General features: G+C 39.1%; 1 protein-coding gene across 5 annotated transcripts in view; it reads left to right on the top strand.

Moving 5' to 3' along the window:
- DNAJC6 (DnaJ heat shock protein family (Hsp40) member C6) overlaps nucleotides 1-21,753 on the top strand; it is a 161,213-nt gene that overhangs the window by 93,405 nt on the left and 46,055 nt on the right. For all 5 annotated transcript variants that reach the window (XM_008958946.4, XM_008958948.3, XM_003806937.4 and 2 more), the window contains 3 exons: nucleotides 16,825-16,975; nucleotides 18,087-18,136; nucleotides 18,250-18,398. In XM_008958946.4, coding sequence (XP_008957194.1) covers nucleotides 16,825-16,975; nucleotides 18,087-18,136; nucleotides 18,250-18,398 — 350 coding nt within the window. The remainder of the gene's footprint in view (nucleotides 1-16,824; nucleotides 16,976-18,086; nucleotides 18,137-18,249; nucleotides 18,399-21,753) is intronic.

The raw sequence follows: 21,753 nt of genomic DNA, 5'->3' as shown, positions 1-21,753 counted from the left end.
CACACACACGTGCACACACATACACACACACACAAATGAAGATTTTCTTGACCAGTTGTACTTCCAGTTCCAAAATCTCAGGATTCCTTGTTGCATATATTGGTTGATTCCCTCCCTTGAGCTCTCTGATATATGGTTTTGTATGAAGTTTTTAACATGATTTTTCTCAAGTAATTGAGCTCCTAGTTTTTAGCATAGTACAGCAGAGTTTGAACAGAGAATGACCAATGGCAATGCAGACAGCCTTATTGGACTAAGGATGGCATTTTCTGGTGATTCGTATGTTTGCCTTATCTTCCCCAGTCTAGGCTCTATTCAAGCATATGGCAAAAGGGACACACCATTTGCAGTTAGAGCAATATTTGTTTCCTTGCCCTGCCAGCTACTAGCAAGCTAAGTGACTTGAGCCTTAATTTCATCATTATGCCTTAAAGCATTTCAATGAATCTTAATTGACACCCAGAAATACACATTTTTTAACCTTTTGAAATTTGTTGATACTTATTTTATGCCCCAGCATATGTAAACACTTGATAAGAAGGTATATTCTTCAGTTGTTGGTTGCAGTATTCTATAAATGTCAATTAGGGCAATGTAGTATCGTTGTTCAAATGTTTTCCTCACTTACCAATGTTTTGTCTACTTGTTCTTAAAAAGTCTGCATTTGTGATTGTGGGTTTGTCCCTTTATTTCTACTTTTCTCTTCATTTTTGCTTCATATACTTAGAAGCTGTGCATACATTTAGAATGATACCTTATGGAATAATTGACCCTTTATTATTATGAAACATTATTCCTTAACTCTGTAATATTGTCTTGAAATTAATTTGTATCATGTTAATATAGGCCTACCTGCTTTCTTTTGCTTACTGTATGATTAATATTTTCTCATCCTTTACTATTAACCTATCTGTAACTTTGTAATTAAAGTACATCTCTTGTAGACAGCATATAATTTGTGTTTTTTTTTAATGCAGTCTGATAATCTCTGTCTTTTAATGATAGTATCTGGCCTATTTAGATATATTATAATTATTAATATAATTGGGATTAAGTCTACTCTCTTGTTATTTGTTTCTAACTATTGCTTCTGTTTTTAGTTTCTCTATTCTTTTCAGCTTTGTTAGGATTAAGCATATATTTTAATATGAAATTTTAATTCTTCTGGCTTTTTGGCTATATGTATATGTGGTATGTATATTTGTGTGTGTGCGTGTGTGTATATATATAAATATATATAAATATACATGTAAATATATATAAAAATATGTAAATACATATATAAAAATATATATATGTAAATATATATATATTTTTTGGTATGTGGTTTCTCCAGAGATTGCAATATTTATTCTTCACTTATCACTGTATACTTAAAATAAAATAAGAGAATGTTATAGCAGTAAAATTTCACTTACCTTCCACCCATCTTTTGTGCTATTTTGTCATATATTTTTCATCTGTGTAATAACCCCACAATACAATGTTGTTATTTTTGCTTGTAACAGTGATCTTTCAGATGCATTAAGAGAAGAAAACCATAATCTTTTATATTCACCCAGATATTTACCATTTCAGGTACACTTCATCCTTTCCTACAGATCTGAATTTTCATCTGGTAACATTGCCCTTAAGACTGAAGAACTCCCTTTAGCATTTCTTGTAATGCAGGTCAATTAGCAACACATTTTCTTGTGTTTTTAATATAAAATTTTGTTTTGGAAGGATTTTTTGCTGTCTACAAAGTTCTTGGTTGATGGTTTTTTACTATCAGCACTCTAAAAAAAATTCATTTCATTGTTTTCTGACCTCCATTGTTTCTGATGAATGTTAGCCATTATTGACATTTTTGTTCCTCTATATGTGATATATCTTTTTCTCTATCCACTACTAAGATTTTCTTTTTCTTTTTCTCATTGGCAGTCTTATTCTGATGTGTCTAAGTTGATTCTTTGTATATTTATCCTGTTTTGGGTTTGCTGAGTTACTTGGATCTGCAGCAATAGTTTTTAACCAGGGACAATGTTGGTTCTCTGGGAAACGTCTGGCAATGTTTGGAGGTATTTTTGGTTGTCTTTGCTTAGAGTTCAGATAGGAGAGGATATTACTTGAAATTAGTTAATAGAGGATAGGTATGCTGCTAAAAGTTCTACAATGTCCACAACAGGCCCCCACAACAAAGAATTATCCAATTTACAATTCAATAGTGCTGAGCGCCGAGGTTGAGACATTTTCATTTTGAGTTGAATTTTTTTCCACCAAATGTTGGAAATAAAATAGTTTTTTCTGTTCCATTTTCTTCCTGCGTCCCTTCTTAGACTCTGCTTACATGATGGTAAACTGCTTGCATGATGTTGTCTCACAGGTCACTGAGACTCTGTTTTTAATTTCTGTCGACCTGCCTTCAAGTTCGTAACATTTTGTTTTGCAGTTTCCAATCTTCTGTTAAGCTCATTTAGCAAAATTTTCATTTCAGATATTATACTTTTTAATTCTGCAATTTTCTTCTACTTTTTTAAAATATTCTTTGCTGTTAGCTCATTAAGACAACCTCTTTGTTTAAGCCTTTGAACATATTAATAAGCTTAAAGTTCTTGTCTACTAATTCTAATATCTGAAGCATTTCAGGTTCTATTTCTATTTACTGCTCTTTTATTGTTCAATTTTTACTGCTCCTTTATATCTGTAGTTTTATTTTTATTGTGTGATAAACATTGTGATGATACTTTGTTGGAAGTCTGGATTACCATTTTCTTTGAAAACATGTTAAATTTTATTCTGGAAGACAGTTAAATTACTGGCATATCCTTCTGGTCATTAGGCTTGATTTTATTCTTTGTTAAAATGGGTCTATTGTGGTTTTCAACTTAGTCCTAGGAATGCAGCCTTTATTCCAGGATGTAGTCCTTATTCCTAGTGTGATGTGGCCTTTCTGATACAGAAACACTGAATATCCAGCTAAATGCCTGAGATGCTCAGCAAGAGCTTTCCATTTTGGCTATGCTAGAGCTCCAACATATGCCAGCATTTATAACCTCTGGTATATATTGCTGGTTTAGTTCTCAACCCTGCATCAGGCAGTCTCTGCTGGGCCTTGTGAAGTCTTACTCTCTATATTCACAGCCCAGACCTCAGCTAAGGACTCAGGGTGAATTTCCATGCAGTCTTTTCCCTCCTATCCCTCCAGCACCCCTAATCCCTATGTCCACACTGTGCCTCTCCCTATTTTCTTTTATATTGTCCCACATATTCCTGCTTCTTAGTAGTTTTTGTATTTTGATCCCTGCCTTCACAGCTCAGGGGACCACTATTCTACTTGGGCTCTAGATCATTTTATGGTAATAGGAAAGTGCTTCTAGGCAAAAGCTGGAGCAATTGTGAGGCTCACCTTGTGTGGTTTCTTTCTTTCAAAGATCTCAGTCCTTTTTAGACTGTTGTTTAATGCCTAAAAAACAGATGTTTTATATAACTTACCTAGTTTATCACAGGAGCTCAAGTCCAATACCATTATCATGTTTGGAAGTGGAAATCAGGAATATGCATTTTAAGTAAAGACCCCAGATAATTCTGAAACTGATGGTTGTGGGATCATATTTTAGAACTGCTGATGTAAATTATTTAAAGTAGATATAAAGTATTCAAAGTAGCCCCGGCTTTCTGAGGAATTGTCAGAGGATCTCTACTCTCCAGGAGGTCTAGGTATTTTATATTTTGCAAAGGATAAAGGACTTTTATCTGAAATGTTTCTTGGTGTGAGATCTCTTTGAGTGTGGTGTATGTGTATGCATATATTTGCTACAGTGCTGAGTTGTACTCTGTGTTTTCACCATCTTGTGTATAGACAATGCACAATAGAATACCACACCATAGCAGAATCATTGATCAAATATACTGCAAGAATGAATCATCCATACATGTGTGTGTACACACACAGTTATATATATATTTTTTTTCTTAAGATGGAGTTTCGCTCTTGTTGCCCAGGCTGGAGTGCAGTGGCGCGATCTCGGCTCAATGCAACCTCTGCCTTCAGGTTCAAGCAATTCTCCTGCGTCAGCCTCCCAGGTAGCTGGGATTACAGGCGTCCACCACCATGCCCGGCTAATTTTTTGTGTTTTTAGTAGAGACGGGGTTTCACCATGTTGGCCAGGCTGGTCTTGAACTCCTGACTTCAGGTGATCCACCCACCTCAGCTTCCCAAAGTGCTGGGATTACAGGTGTCGGCCACTGCACCCGGCCTTATAAACATTTTCAATATGTAGTTTTATATGTAAATTTCATGTGTCAATAAAGCTATTTTTTTCAAAAAGTTAAGTCATGGCAATGATTTGGGGAAGTCATTTTATTTTCCTGGTGCATCCATTTGAGGCATAGGGATACATTGCTAATATTCTATTGAGTATTAAAGTGTTATGAGTCTGGGTTCTTTCCTCTCATTGTCCAAGGGGGGCTTCCAGCTCTCTGACTGTTATGTTCCTGACTGTGCCTGATGAAATGAAAAAAACATGGGTCTTGTCTTCACACCGACATTTGGATATATCCTAACTAAGTAATCTGGTGAATGAACTGACCTCTGACTCTCTTTTGATTTAGGCTAGAAGTCCAATGCACTATCCATTGTGCCACAGAGCCTGCCTGCTTGCACGAATTGACCTCTTTGAGACACAGTTTCCTTATCTGAAAAATAAGAGCAAAAATATATTTCAATTTTAATGTGTGGGATACTGTATATTCCTAGCATGGTGCCTAACATATAGTAAGGCCACTTTGGTATATGTGTAGCACATGTGTGTGTTGTATGTAGCACATAGCATATATACCCTTACCTTGATCTTGTAAACGACAAACAATATTCATCCACAACCACTGCTACTTTTCTGGAGAACAATAATTTGATCTTTCTCTCAGAAGTTGGCTTGCAATGGCAGCTCCAGAATTTCTGCCTTGGAGCTAAGAGAAGACAATCTTGGTGGAAGGGGAGGAGCTTGAGAAAACGCTTCTTAGAGCTGCATATGCGTAACAAGCACACTGGTTTTCTAAAATTCTACCTGTATATGGGGGGTTGTTTGGGAAGACTGATAGAGTTCTCTCAGTTGCCCTTTGGTGCCTATATTGTCTCCCCTGTCTCTCTTAAATGGAACTGAAATGTCAAACAGAAAATTTTTGCCTTATTTTTTTCTCTTTGCAGTTTTCTTTAAGCAGACCATCAGTCCTCTGCTATCTCTATTCTCTATCATAGACAAGGTCAGATAACAGCAAGGACGTTTTCTCTGTTCCAGGGTGGTAATTAAGAGGGAAATGTCATAGTCCATTTTATGCAATTGAAGCCCTGATCTTTTGATTAGAGAAGGGAGGAAAAAAACAATTGATGGCCCCTCACTTTCTGGAGTTGAGGTTCCATGTGGTGCGCAGAACCCTTTCTGTTTCTTCAGGTTTCTATTGAGGATTCTGATCTCATTGAATAGATTTGATTATTATTATTTCATAATGCAGAGCCTTTTTATTTGGTCCACATGTTGAAGAGTAAAGATTCCTTATTTAGACCCCTTTTCCCTGGCACATCATAAGTACTTACTTTGTCTGTTGAATCAAATTAAGCAATATCCATGTAAAGTTTTATATGAGAGTTTATTGAGTAGAATTTGGATTGGCACCTGTAGCCTGATTTCTTTGATCCTTGAAGGAACAAAATATGTTACATCCATTTGACTGGAATTCTCCTAGCACCAACAGCCTGGTTGTGAACACTGTGCCCTATCTTTATTATATGCAGAGTCCATTTTGGTTTCAATGTAGTCATTACTTTGTATTTCTCATTTTTTCCACTCTTATCAATCTTTTTTCATGTTGTCGATCCTTTTGGGAAAGAGGAGCTAGTATTGGTTTCTTAATTAGTTCCTCTATCGCTTTGAAGATAAACATTTCCCATCAAATATTAGCCTCCTTTACAATAAAGCGCATGTTGTATTTCATGAAATCTCCATCTTTTAGGCAGGCTTTCTCAGTGGGTGCAGTGTTGCAATCAGAAATTCTGAAAACCTTGAGGAGACAGTGAAACAGTGAAAGCATCTAGTCATATTTGCTACCTACAGTTAAGCAAAGACCAGATCACTGCCAAAGTTGATCTGTTTGGTCTTCCTTGCCATCTCTGCCATCTTCTCTTTGATTATTGCATTCCATAGCAGCTCAGTTTCACATACTTTTATTGAGTGCTTACTGTGTGCCATATATTGCACTTAGGGGACTGTGAAGAGGCATGAAACATGCTTCTTGCTATTGAAGACTCAATAGCAAGTAATTGAGTTGAGGGGAGGTAGACTCATTCACAAGTAATTATAATGCAAGCTGACTGCTCTGAGTCCTAGGATGGAGGAACAGAATGAGGTGGGAGAATGGAGGCATGAGAGACAAAAAGTACCTCTTGAAAGAGGCAGGATGGGGAAGTGAATAAGAGCAGAGGCTTTGGGTCCAGCCAAACCTAGCTTCATTTCATTCTGTTGTGACTGTTACTAAACTTCACCAAAACCTCAGTTTCCTCAGTGGGACTCCCACCTGCCACTGTGCTTAGTGCAAGCATCCCATTTAGTTGTTTATGGAAACTGCTTAGCTGAGTGTCTAGCCTAGAGTACATGTTTAGTAGATGGCCTTTGTATGAGGATGATGATAGTGTTAAAGAATTTTAAAAGTGGAGGGGACTTAGGAAATCACTTAATCCATTCTCCTATGTTTATATTCTTGGAGACTCTGAGTTTGTGATTCTCCCATAGCTTGGGAAATAGCTGAGCCATCATAGTCTAGTACTCTTCCCATTAACATCCTGAAAAGTGAGTGTGGACGTACTCATGTGTGCACGTACAGATTTCATGGTGTCTGTAGTGATGACAAAAGCTTTAATAACTGGCACACTAGCATAATATAGAAATCAATATATATCAATGTAAAATATAACCCCCTTTTATTCTGTAAATAAATACACACAAGCACATGTATATTATCACTGTTTATAGCACAAATTATCACTCTAATTTCCAATTTTTTAATTGATTTTTGGACATTCTGAAGAATATTCTTGTTACTAGCTAAATGATCTCCATTTCCGGGCCATGGTTTGACATAGGGAATGCCAGCCAAACCTTCCAGCAACTTCCCCATTAAATTGATTATTCTGGTTGGGCGTAGTGGCTGACACATGTAATCCCAGCACTTTGGGAGGTCAAGGCAGGCAGATCACTTGAGCTCAGGAGTTTGAGAACATGGCGAAACCCCGTTGCTGCAGAAAATACAAAAATTAGCCAGGCATGGGTGCAACCCTGTAGTCCCAGCTACTCAGGAGGTGGAGTTGGGAGGATCGCTTGAGCCTGGGAGGCGGAGGTTGCAGTGAGCCAAGATTGGGCCACTGCACTGCACAGCCTGGGCAACAGAGCCACACCCTGTCTCAAAAAAAAAAAAAAAAAAAAAAAGAAAAGAAAAAGATTATCCTAAGGGCCCTGGCACTTTATTGCAGTACAAAGAGAGTTGGGTGTGCTATTGCCTTGTAAGAGCTGTGATGCTCTTGGATGCCTATGCTTCCTATGTGGCCTGAAACGAGAAAGCCTGACTCATTGGCATTACCTACTCTGTGGCCTCTGCCTGCCAGTGCTTAGCTCCCCTGGAGCCTTCCATGGATGCTACACATGCCCCTGCTTCTGCCCTCTTGGTCTGTTGAGCAGCTGTGTCCAGGGCCACAGCTGTAGCTTGTACCACATGCCACCTAGTACATAAGTATTGTAATATATCAAAAACCAGTACTACTGAATCTGAGTGAACCTGAATATTAGTCCTGCAAATAGCTCACAATAAGTCCTCCTACCAGGCACCAGGTCACGTCAAGATGAGAAGCAGAAACTTCAGAGTGATAAAGAGGTTCACTTCTGTTAAACATTTGTTCTTCTGAACTATCAAAAGTGAAGAGTTTCCATGGGCCATAGCTTGGATACACCAATAGGAGATTCTTACCCTAGGGAGGCTTGCTAGACACATCTCCAGTCTGGCTTTGTTAACCCTGAAATGGAACAGCATGGCTTTTTTTTTTTTTTTTTTTTTTTTTCTGGCCAAGGCTGCGTGAGTTTGCTAGAGGCAGCATTTTTTTGTGGCTTTATCTTCTATGTGCCATTCTATTAATATTTCTATTCTACAGATAAGGAAATCAAGACTTCTCTAGACTATATATCCAGCTAATAGCAGAGGTGGGATCCAGATCAGTTCTGGCTGAACTGAAGCTGACATAAAGCCTGTATTTTAATACAGGTTGCCTTCTGTAATGCCTAACCTCTTGTTTGGCATAGGGGTTATTGATTTGTTATTTTGCTAAATGTTATCTTTTTTTCTCTGAAATTTTAATTTCTAGTTGGATTCCCAGCCATTTGTGGGAGGCATTCCTTGGAATCATGTACTATGAGTGCTGAATTTCTAAGAATTAAAATAAAAATTCTGCCAGGCATGGTGGCTCATAACTGTAATTCCAGCACTTTGGGAGGCTAAGGCCGGCCAATCACCTGAGGTTAGGAGTTCGAGACCAGCCTGGGAAACATGGTGAAACCCTGTCTCTACAAAAAATTAACTGGGTGTGGTGGTGCATGCCTGTAATCCCAGCTACTCGGGAGGCTGAGGTGGGAGACTCACTTGAGCCCAGGAGGTGGAGGTTGCAGTGAGCCGAGACTGCACCACTGCACTGCAGCCTAGATAACAGAATGACACTCTGTCTCAAAAATAAATAAATAAATAAATAAGTAAAATAAAATAAAATAAATTTAAAAAAATAAAAATTTCTGGTCATTTTAGAAGATCTCATTACATAAAAATCACAATGTCATGCATGGTCTTATTTGATCCTGTTGATGACATGAGGCATGTAGAAAAGTTTTTGTTCTTAATTAGTTCCAGTTTATAGGGTGGGGAGTTGGTGGGGGGAAGGAGGCCTAGAGGAGTAAAATGACATACTCAAGGTCACACAGCTTTTAAGCAGAAAAACCAAGTTTCCAGTGTGAGACCTCTCTTCTCAAAGTCTGTTACATTTCCTCAAAGCTTCCCTGGAGTGAGATGAATGGGGAATGAGACGTAAGCAGCCTTTGGAGCCAAAGTAGTGGCTTTTTCCATGGTATATCTACTTGTTATGCCCATACGATCCATTTCTCTAACTGCTGGGAGCCAAGAGCTGAAAAATCTGTTACAAAGAAGGATGATGAAGCCCTTTGTGATAATGACACGAGTTCCTTCCTTGCCCTTTGCCAAGCACTGTGAAGGAATGGCCTTTCCCTAGAGTGGGGCATCTCTACAGAGTCACTTTAGTTTCAGGGATTTCTATCCCACAGTTGTCAATTTTATAGAAGCCAGGACAAGACATTTTTAACATTGTGACTCTTAACCACTGAGAAAAATGCCCACTGGTGAATGGGAACATGAATATGACATGATTGTAATGCCAAGTTCACTTTATCAGTCGTCTCTCCAAAAGGCTGATCCTGAACACTATGGGATACTAACTCACTTTACTAGACCTGGATGATGAAAACATTCTGGAAAGAGGAAAAGTGATGTTCTGTGGAAGTGTTTTTGTGGAGTCCCAGAGGATTCACTGAAGAAGGCTGATGTCCCAAGAACTGCAGTTGGTGCCAAGTGTTGGTTGAATTCTTGAGCGCAAGAACTGCAGTTGGTGCCAAGTTGCTGCCCATCTCCTCCCTGTCCCCAGCATATTAGATCATCTTGAGAATTGATGCTGGAGCTGAGACAGTTACCACTGTGATGAAGCTGGGTCTGAAGTCTTAGAATAAGTCAAATGTAGAAGGATGTTCCTTCCTGGCAAGCCCCTAGCCTGCTTGGAGTGAGGGGGGCACACAGGCTCTTGGAGGGCTGTTGGCAGCCTTTGCCTGCCTCTCCCAGGCCAGCTGAGAAACTTGTGTGGCTGTGAACTGTGATGAATCACGCAAGAGGAAGGAGGTCTCTACAGCTGTTGAGGAAGGACATATCAAACTTGAATAGCATAGCACTTGGCTCTTTATTTTATGTAACATATTTTTAATTGTAAAACTAATGAATGTGGCCGGGCACGGTGGCTCATGACTGTAATCCCAGCACATTGGGAGGCCGAGGCTGGCGGATCACTTTAGGTCAGGACTTCAAGACCAGCCTCACCAACATGGCGAAACCCCATCTCTACTAAAAATACAAAAATTAGCTGGGCATGGTGGCGGGCACCTGTAATCCCAGCTTATCGGGAGGCCGACGCAGGTGAATCACTTGAACTTGGGAGGCAGAGGTTGCAGTGAGCTGAGATCGCGCCACTATACTCTGGCCTGGGCGATAGAGTGAGACTCAGTCTCAAAAAAAAAAAAAAAAAAAAACCTAATGAATGTAACTTGCAGAAAATTTAGAAAATATAATCATAAAAACAAACAAAAATCACTCATCATTTTCCCAGATATAATTAAATATAATTACTATAACTGTTTTGAAAATGTAGTGGATAAAAGCCTGGACTCTAGAATAGCCTGCGTGGGTACAAATCCTGGCTTACTAACTGTAGGACCTGGGGTGAATCACTGATGTGTCTTTGCTTCAGTTTCCTTGTGTATAAGATGAAGATAGCAATGGTATTGCCTTCATAGGGTATTTGTGAAGATTAAATGTGTTACTACATATAAAGAATTTAGATCAGTGGCCTAGTATGTGGTAGGCATTCAGTAGGTTTCAGTTGTTATTATTTTATGTTTATTATATCCTCTGAATTGTTTCTCTAAACTGAGATAGTTTTCTTTTACAAAAGTAAGATTATACAGTGGATTATGTGTGTAGCCTGCTTATTTTTCATTTAGCCTTTGCCATGCCCATCTGTACTTTTCTGCAAAATGATTTTAGTAGCTAACCATATGGCGTTATTAGAGATATTTAACAATTCCCTTACTATTGAAAAAAATACATCATTTATAGCCTCTTGCCATGGTAAACACTATCTTGATGAACGTCTCTTTTTGGTAAGTTTTTGCATACCATCCTTCTTTTGGTGACAGTATTTTATGGGGGAGCATTTCTTCTTAGAGGACCAGATGGAATTATCCACAGCCCAGGGTGCCATAGGCATGTACTGAATAAGCATATGAGGGGATGATCACTATGCATTATGGACACTCCTTCTCCTTCGATACCACTTCTCACAGTGTTTTGTCCACGGCTAAGAAATCAATAAAATGTTTATGAAAAGCAGCCACACTTTTTTATATTTTCAGTTACATTAAGGCAGTTAAGACTAGCCCTAGCATTTGTGTTTATCTTCTTTATATAATTTCTAAATGACTATTGAATCATCTCAAATCTCTTTTGGAATGAAGCTCGATACAAATAAATGATCAAACAGCCAACTAGCAATCTAGTGGGAGACAGAAATTCTCTCTCAGGAAACACAAATTTTATGTCACTCTTGACAGCAAGGACTGGTCAGGTTCCTACAACTTGGAAGGAATAGGATACTGCGTCTAGTTTCCCAAACATTAGGAATCCCAAGGAAAACTTATTTCTTACACCCTTAAAGTGACTCAGAGGTAAAAGTGCAATTCTCTGATGTTTGTCTTTGGTGGGCTTAGATTTTCACACCACAGACATCTTGAAACAAGAATCTACTTGGAGCCTTAGAGGCAGTCCTGGACCTTTCTCTTTGGATGGCACTCACATGCTCTCTCAACTCTGATGTCCTCACCTTCACTCTCTTACACCCTCAAATCCCTGAGGACCCTTAGTAAGCAGAGTGTTCTTTCCACTGGGTGCCATTTTAGCCAAAGTATTTAGAAAGGTGTTGGAGGTAGCAAGCTCTGCATTCCTAAGAACACAAGTGGTGTTAACCATCTGATGCAAGGGTTGGAAAACTTTTTCTGTAAAGGGCCAGAGAGTAAATGCTTTAGACTTTGTGGGCCGTAAGATCTGTGGCACTACTATTTTAACTCTGCATTGTAGCATGAAAGCAACCATAGGCAAGATGTAAACACATAAGGGTACTTTACTTCTGGACATTGAAATTTGACCCTCATATCAGTTTCATGTTATGAAATATCATTCTTCTTTCTACTTTTTTCAATCATTTAAAAATGTAAAAGCCATTGTTATTTCACAGACTGTACAAAACCAGGCCGTGGACTGGATCTGGCCCATGGGATCCAGTTTGTTACCCCTTGATCTACTGTGGTCATTGTTTGTCTTCTGCATTTCGTTCTCATTGCACCATTTTCTTCTTTGTTGTGCCATATTTTGAAACCTCTCTGCCCTTTCTCTTAACTAGCTGAGGCTAAAATATTTGCAGAATCTGCACTTTTGGCACTTACGTGGCTCATCAGGGAAAGCCAGAATATCTACCTAAAAGAACCAGTAGAGCAACATCAAATAATGCCCCTCTTCTTTTTTGTGTGGCCTTGCCAGTTCAACGTATAATTTGAATATATGAAGGTTACAGATGGACTCTGGCAAGTTCTGATTTCTGCAGCATTCCAAAGCTCTAATGAGCAGAGCATGCAGCCTGAGGGATGGTGAGAGTCTGATTTTTAGATAATCAAGGATATTTATATCTTTTAATAGGCTGGTGCCTTGTAGTTCTATTCCAGCATAAAACTGAGAGTTGAAGAGACATCTAATCAATTTGATGTCCTCTCTTTAACAGTTATATATCAAAGGGGTGTTCAGGCTGAACACATGAAAATGTTACAGGGATGGAAATGGGAGAATTATAAACATTTTATGCTGCTCTATCCTCACTATATTTAAAACAAAAACATGATACAGATTTTTACATGGTGGGGTGTGTTTACAGGGAAATAATGTGCTCTATTTCATATGAAACAGGACACAAGAGAGCATTCTCAGATTTGTAACACTAGCCGTAGTCTGTGGAGGTGCCCATTAGACCTGTTCCTGGCCTTTTATTCAGGGCTGTGAAGCAGTAGGGGCGACAGAGGCTCGGCTGCCTGCGTAATGAGATTGACTTGGTTTGCCTGGCATGCAGTGATTTATGAGGGTGCTTATTGTAGGGATATCTGCCGCTGAGAGCAGCCAGATGAAAGGTGTGTGGGTGAGAGGTGGAGGAGAGCAGGGAATAGGAGAGAGGCAGTTGTGTATAGGCAGGTAAGGCTCATCTTGATTATAGTTGTTGGAATCCTGAGCTGAGTGAAGATGTAGAATAGTGTGAAATGGTAGATTAGCAAGGCTTTGGAATTGCACAGATATGGGTTTGAATTGCTGAATCTTCCACTCGTTAACTGGACTCTTTGGTGAGTTACTTTCCTTCTTTGAGCTTCCATTGCTTCATCTGTAAACTGGGGATAATAACCACTTCCACTCTCCCGCTATATGAAACTGTACTATCATAAAGGTCTGAGCACAGTTCCTGTTGCATTGGAGAGCTCAGTTAGTGGTAGAGATGATTAATGTTTGTCCATATGTCCATTCATTGTTTGTTTACCAGTATTCAATGTGCTTTGCAATTTCTAACAGAGCCTCATTTTCTAATAGATGTCTAATGGTGACTTAGACATCTGTTAGGTATCAATAGCTCTTAAGATCAGGATGGAAGAACATGACAGTCAACATGTATTTATAGATATATGTATGAACATCTAAATGGCATGTAGGAGTGTACTGGTACCTGAAATATGATTGAAAGAACAGCCACCTGGCCAGTAAGCACAGTAAAAGATACTTCACCTCACTAGTAATCAGGGAAATTACCAAAATAGGACCAAAGTGAGATACTTATTTATACTTGACAAAGTGGTAAAAATGTAAAAGTCTGACAATACTAAGTGTTAAGGAGAATATAGAGTGAAGGAACACATAGGTACTAGTTGTAGGAATTTAAACTGCTGTGACTGCTTTGGAGAATGGTTTGTCAATATCTAGATATATGAAGATGTACATACCTTATTTACTGGCAAATTCTGCTTGTAGGTATAATCTAGAGAGAGTCTTATGTATGTTATCAAAGTCATGTGTTCCTCACTGTGTTGCTTATTATAACAAATAGCCTACGTGTCCATCAGTGGGGTAATTGATACACACATTAATTGAGCTAAAGCTGCATTTGGTACCAGCATAGATGAATTTTAAACACAAGTAAGTGAAAAAAATAAAGTTGCAAAATTATGCAAATAGAAAACCATTTATGTACAGCTTGAAATCTTGGAAAATAATATTAATACATTTTTTGTGGATACAAACATATGTAATACAAGTTTGAAGAAATTAATTGGAATGACAAATATAAAATTCAGGCTGATATTAGGAGAAGAAAGTGGGATGTGATTGGAAGGGTTGCCTGGGGCTCAATCTCAACTCTGCTAGTAAATAAATATTCACTAGCTTGTATGCCCTTAGACAAGTTTCTTAACGTCTGTGCCTCAGTTTTCTGATCTATAACATAGGAATAATAATATTATCTATTTCATTGGGATGCTATGAGGATTAAATGAGTGAATATAGATAAAATGCTTAGAAAAATACCTACCAGATAATAAGTGTTATATATAAGTTAGCAATTATAGTGCCTATTACGTGAATATTTTTATTATTCTTTATTTTGAAAATCTTATATATTGCAATTTTTGAAAAAGAATAGATGCCATTCTTGTCTTTTGTCATCATATAGTTGGAAAGTGAACAAAGATTAAAAATACCATCAATACAGGAATTTCAGGATGTGGCATAATAGAGTTTAGCTACGTTCTCTTGACCCCTAGATTTATTAGGTACCATGCCAACAGCTTTATATGCATTTATTTAATCTTTCCCTATGGAGTAGGCACAATTTTTATCCCTATTTTACAGATGGGAAGAAAGAGATTTAGAAAGACTGACTTCCAGGGTCACACAGCTAGGGGTAGCAAAGCTGGGCAGGAACCCAGGTGAGAATGACTCACGCTCTTGACTGCTAGACCTTAAAGCCCCACCTGGCCACTGTTCACATTAACCACCTCCTCTACACAGATTCCTGCTTCCTTCCTGTATCAGCCTGCATAGGTTAGGTTGTGCTTTGGTTATGAACATTCCCAAAAGATCAGTGGCTTCTATTAACAAACAGGTGTTTCTTACTGTATTAGTCTGTTTTCATGCTGCTTTAAAGAACTACCTGAGACTCAGCAATTTATAAAGAAAAGAAGTTTAATTGATTCACAGTTCCACATGGCTGTAGAGGCCTCAGGAAACTTACAACCATGACAGAGGGTGAAGGGGAAGCAAGTCACATCTTACATGATGGCAGGACAGAGAAAGAGAGCAAGGACGGAAGTGCCACATTTTAAAACCTTCAGATCTCTCACTGTCACGAGAACAGCATGGGGAAAATCTACCTCCATGATCCAATCACTTCCCACCAGGTTCCTCCCCTGACCCGTGGAGATTACAACTTGAGATGAGATTTGAGTGGGGACATAGAACCAAACCATATTACTTACTCATGCCAAATATTCATCAAAGGTCACCTGGGTCATCAAAGGTCATATGCCACATAGCTCCTTTCTCTGGGACCCAGAAGTCCTGGACAGAGCAGCCACAGTCTCCAACCTTGCTGATTGCTATGGCAAAGGGAGAGAGAGATACAGAGAGAGAGAGAGAGAGAAAGAGAGAAAGAGAGAGAGAAAAACTATGGAGAATATCACATTGACAGTTAAATGTACCCTGGAAGTGATGCACAACATACACTGTGATACACAGCACTTCCCCTCACACACATAGGCTGGAGCAGTGGTTTTCAACCAGGGGTGATTTTGCCTCCACTAGGGGATATTTGCCAATCTCTGGAGACATTTTTTATTGTCACAACTCAGAGGTGGAGTGGGGGTTGGGGCAGGTGCTACTGGCATCTAGTGAACAGAGGCCAGGAATGCTACTCAACACCTTGCAGTGCACAGGGACAACCCCCTCAAAACACGCACAACAAAGATGTATTTAGCCTAAAATGTCAATAGTGCTGAGATTGAGAAACCCTGGACTGGAGCTAAGCACAAGGGGCCAAAAAGCGCAATTTTAAGAAGCTATAAGGGAAGAGAACCTGAAATATTTGACAGATAGCACTAATAGCTGCCATGCATCCTAAGGCCTAAAAGCTGTACTAAAGCCCCTTCAGAAGGTGTTTTTCATGATAGAAGTGAACCAGTGCTTTAAGGGATAGCCATGGAATGGGGCTTCTAGTATAGTCAGCTTCATCAAAGGGCCGAGGAGTGCCCTGGACTCACTGAAGTTGACTACTGCTCTTCCTCAGCAGTCTCTCTGGAGCAGCACTGTCCAAATGTAGTACAATAAAGGCCACATATGTAGCTTAAAAATTTTCAGTATCCACACTAAACAGGTAAAAAGGAGCAGGTGAAATTGATTTTACAGCTATAATTTCTTTAATTCAATATATTTAAATTATTATTTCAACATGTAATCAGTATAAAAATATTGAGATACTTTACATTCTTTTTTTTTTTGCAGCAAGCCTTTGAAATGTGTTGTGTATTTTATATTTACTGCACATTTCAGTTGAGACTAGCCATATTTCCGGCGCTCAATTGTCACACATGGCCAGTAGCGGCAATACTGGAGGTTTCTGTTCCTGGGACTCAGTGAGGGACTGACCTGGGTCTCCCCTGAGGACCAGTAGCAATGCTATAACTCAGAGTCTATAAGTTCTGAGAGTGGGACACAATTTCCAGGAATATCTGTCCCAGACTCTTAAAGACAGTCTGTGTATGTTTTAAGAATGAAGAGGGATTGGTTTTCCGTGGATTCTCTGCCATCACCATTTTTGTTTGTTTGTTTTTATTTTGGCAGGTGCCTCATCTCCAGACATGGAGCCCAGCTATGGGGGAGGTCTCTTTGACATGGTAAAAGGAGGTGCAGGGAGGCTCTTTAGTAACTTAAAGGACAACTTGAAAGACACCCTCAAAGACACATCTTCTAGAGTGATACAATCTGTGACCAGGTACGCACATTCTTCCCAGTTAATTTAGTGGATCCCCATGCTCTCAAAGGATCTGGTTACCTGCTGACTGCTTGTCTGGCTCAAAGAGTGTCAATTTTGGGATATAATTTTATGGGATCTGATGAACTGAGAAATGTCATTGAAGACATAAAGTTAAGTCCTTTAGAAGCTATAAGCACGGGCTGGGAGGACTCAGTTCATTGCCACATTAGAGTATAATGGTTGCCCTCCCTGTCTTTAGAATCAAACATCTTGGGTTCTAATGCAATATCTGCCCTTGTTAACTAAGAGCCCTCAGGCAAGTTAATTAACCTCTCAGAGCTTTTTTTTGAGCTTTTTTTTAATACCCTGACAGGATTTGTGTCTTTGGGTTGTTTAGGGATTAAATGAGATTAAAATATACAGACAATCTGAATAAGCATTACCTACGGATTGTAATCAAATCAGAACTTTGTTTTTGTTTCCTACTAGCCCTTTAACATTTATTCAGTGAGAGAAGTTTCCTACTCTTCCACTGTATGAAAATTCTTATAAGCAGGTCATAGGAGTTATTTTTTATTGTTTAGTATTAGAAAATTCTAGGGTCACTTTGAGTTACAATATGCAGTTCTTAATCAGAAATTCAAACGTCAAGTACATTATATTAATCAAAATTTTAATCTTTGTTCAAAGATAAAAGTATTCTTACCTCTGATTCTCAACCAGGGCCTGGTAGGCAGAAAAATGGTGTCATTTATTTTTTCTCAACCACTTCTTCCCCTACCCCTTAGCCACTTACAATTATGGAAGATATTTCCAGGTAGGCAAAGAAGCTAGAACAATTGGTGTTGATAAATAAGCAGAGTTTTCTATTCTGAGATTGATTCAGATCATGAAGTGGCATCTACAAGGGCATTAGAATGCACCAGTTGGAGTGGCATATTTATACCCCTGAGGTCACGGGCTTTCTTTTCTCAGTGATCCTTCCTTGTTGGAGAGAAGGGCTGGAGGGGAGTCGAAACATGCCCCCTGGACAGCGGTGTCCCAGTTCATATGCGCAAGTGATTGAGAGAGAGAAATCTTGGCATATTTGGATCATTTTAATGAGTGCCCATTTTTGTCTTGCTTTTAGCTACACAAAGGGAGATTTAGACTTCACTTATGTTACCTCCAGAATTATTGGTAAGTTTCTCATGTTTATTAACAGTCCTTTGGCTCAGTTTCCAGTTGCTGCCCATCGTTATAGCAGACGTAAACATTTAACCTGTTTTCTTTCTGTGTGATCTCTCTCCTAGTGATGTCCTTTCCTCTGGACAATGTTGACATAGGATTCAGGAATCAGGTTGATGACATTCGAAGCTTTTTGGATTCCAGACATCTTGACCACTACACAGTATACAATCTGTCACCTAAGTCTTATCGAACTGCCAAGTTTCACAGCCGGGTAAGGATTTTTAGCCCTGAGATCATACTGTTGAAGACGTGATGGTGCTTTTCCTCCTCAGAGATACCCTTAAAGCACATGCCCTTAGGCATCTGAAGCTGAAAAACTATACACTCTGGACACTTCTGTTCACAAAATATTTATTAGGCTGCTATGAGATATCCTAAAGATTTTCCTTGGGTGAGGATACTTATAGGAAAGTGTATCTGTCAATGAAATACCATCGAAGTTGGGGTCTCAAGTCTGTTGGTGCCTGGTTGTTCCATGGCACAGTGTTCATGAGGCTTAAGTTGGAGATTGAACTGCTGCTAGGGCAGTTGGCTGCCTTCATGCTGTTACACTAGTTATGCCGTTGACCCTTCTTTATTGCTACTTGGTATCAAGATAAGGCAGTGTGGATAGACTGGTACCGACAAGTATTAATGGGAACGTGTTTCCATTAATATATTTTAAGAAGTTTTTTGAACTAGAGAGAGAAATATTCCTAGTTTCAGCTTAGTTTAGGAACTGAGAGTTGGCTTAGGTTTGAATCTGATATCGAGCCTGATATTTCTGGCCACTGAATTCTGACTTACTCACTAAAAAAAGGCATTTTTTCCCCCTCTCAAGAACATCTCTAAATATTTTTGACTTAGCCTTTAGATATGATTGGTTCTGCAACTTCATTTGGGTCTATTAATAAATAGAATGGACTTTCTATGCATGGATCCTTTAAAAGTGAAAGTTGATGTCAAATGTGTAAAATGATAGCTGGTTGACAATGCTGTGTATCTAGGATCTTAGCTTTGATGCTGGAACACACTTCGTTCCAAATTCCAGTTACCATTGATAATCTCTAGGCCTCAGTTTCCAGATCTGTAACACACACAAGAAAATTGGTGTACATGCTTTATATGGCTCCTTCCTGCCCTAATATTCAATAAGTGATGGGAGAGTTTTAAGGACCTCTTTTTCAGCGCATTCTGAGAACAGTCTCAAATTTTGGTGTGCATCAGAATCACTTGGAGGGCTTGTTAAACACAGACTTCTGATTCAGAAGGACAAGGGAGGCATAAGAATCTGCATTTCTAACAGCTTCCTGGGGGCTGCTCCTGATGTTGCTGCGGGGACCACTCTTTGATAAAGCACTGATAACGCCATTCTGAAGTGGTTTGATCTAAATTGCCATTCTATAATGAAGATTTTAAATGCATCTCTTTAAAATCTTCTGTAATAAAATAACCTTCCAACTCTTATTCCATCTATTAGCTAATTCAGAACAAGTGAATTAACATCAAACAAAAATGTGGATACATATTTTGTTCTTAATGTAAGGCAAATCTTTTGAATTATTTTTCTTGACTGGAGGCTAAGTCAGTGCCATTATTTTCATAATTTAAGGACTGTGGAACATCCTACACAATATTTCATAGAAATTTTATTTGACCTTGAAAGATCTGTGATAATCTGGAGCATTTTCCCTCTGAAAGTAAATAAAGATATGATATCATTATAGAAGCATTTATACATATAAAGATGTCTCTTTGTATAATGTTTATAAAAGGCAATCTCTATAAAGATGTTTTTAATGAAAGGCATCTATCAGTGTAACTAAAGATTTTGTGACTGGACTTAAGGGTTTACCAAAGGAATCAGAGATTACATATTAAACACCTACCCTGGGCTGCTCTTACTTGCCCTAGAAGAGGAGGGAGCATTTTTTTTTTTTTTTTTTGGATACCTAGAACAACAGTTCCTGACATAGATAATCAATGTTTTTAAAAAGCATGAATGTGCTGCACCCATTAACTCGTCATTTAGCATTAGGTATATCTCCTAATGCTATTCCTCCCCAAAAATAAAAAATAAAAATAAAAAAGCATGAATGTGGAAAGAATTGTTAAACACTATAGATATAAAATAAATGTTTGGTTTTTGTTCTCAAGACACCTAAGCCTAGTTGGCGAGAGAACCCAGGACGTTCTAAAGATAAGTACAAATAATATTTATAATACCTGCCAAGGGAGATTAGTAAAGGGAGACACCAGTGACAGCTGGACCTTAGAGCAGGAGAAAGGCTTATATAGGTCAGAGGAGTGGAGTCATTTCTTGCCTATACAAATCATAAAATATCTTGTGAGGCTCTTGATGATCTAGCCTCTATCTGCTCCTCTAACTTCATCTTTTACCATTCTTCATTGCCCAAAAATCATATGCTCCAACTAGGGATATGCATGTGCTCATGTGCACACAGACACACACAATCTTCTTGCATGAGCTACTCCTTCTCCCTTAAAAGCTACCCATGTCACACACCCTTCGTCTCCTTCCTTCCTTCTTCCCTTCTCTTTCCTTTCTCCTTCCATTTTCCTTCCCTTCTCCTTCCTTCCTTCTTTCCTCTTCTTCCTCCTCTTCTTCTTCTTCTTCGCCTCCTTCTCCTTCTCCTTCTTCTCCTTCTCCTCCTCCTCATTCTTCTTCTCCCTTCCTCCTTCCTTCCTCCCTCCCTCCCTTCCTCCTCCTCTTCCTCCTCCTTCTTCTTCCTCTTCTTCTTCTTCTTCTCCTTCTTCTTCTTCTTCCCCCTCCCCTCCCCTCCCCTTCTCTTCCCTCCCCTCCCCTTCCCTTCCCTTCCCTTCCAAAAGAGCCTCACTCAGTTGCCCAGGCTGGAGTACAGTGGCATGATCTTGGCTCACTGCAACCTTCGCCTCCTGGGTTCTGATTCTTGTACCTCAGTCACCCAAGTAGCTGGGATTACAGATGTGTGCCACTATGCCCAGCTAATTTTTGTATATTTAGTAGAGACGATTTTGCCATCTTGGCCAGGCTGGTCTTGAACTCCTGGCCTTAAGTGATCCACCTGCCTCAGCCTCCCAAAGTGCTGGGATTATAGGTGTGAGCCACCACCCCCAGCCCATCTTCTTCTTTATTTGCCTAATTTTGCTAAGGAGAAGATTTCCACATGCCACGAGGCTTTTCCAATTCTCTCTCCTAAAACACAGGATTGCACTACATCTTTAGCTCTTCCAGATAGTCCTAGAATTTGGCAGAATGCAAGTGGATCCTCTGACCTGTCTCCTTTACCCTTAGTTGCATCTTAGGGAGGCAGTCCCAAAGCCGTAGTATTTCCATCTTGCCTTTGTTTTTGATTTGCCTACATCTCTTTTCAAACTCCTAGACCTTTCTTTCCCCAGCACTAACACTGTGAATGGATTTGCATCTCATTGTTGCATGACTTAGAAAAGTTTTCTTTGTTTTTACCTTTCAGTTCATGAGGACTAGAACCATTTCTTACTCCTTCCGGTTCTGTGGAGTGCTACGTCTGAAATTAAACCTTATTTTAATAAATGTTGATGGTAGAGTCTACCATAAATACTAAACA

Source organism: Pan paniscus, chromosome 1, assembly GCF_029289425.2.
Source record: "Pan paniscus chromosome 1, NHGRI_mPanPan1-v2.0_pri, whole genome shotgun sequence".
Lineage (NCBI taxonomy): Eukaryota > Metazoa > Chordata > Mammalia > Primates > Hominidae > Pan > Pan paniscus.
The sequence above is the reverse complement of the archived record's forward strand: the minus strand, read 5'-3'. Positions and strand labels throughout refer to the sequence as shown.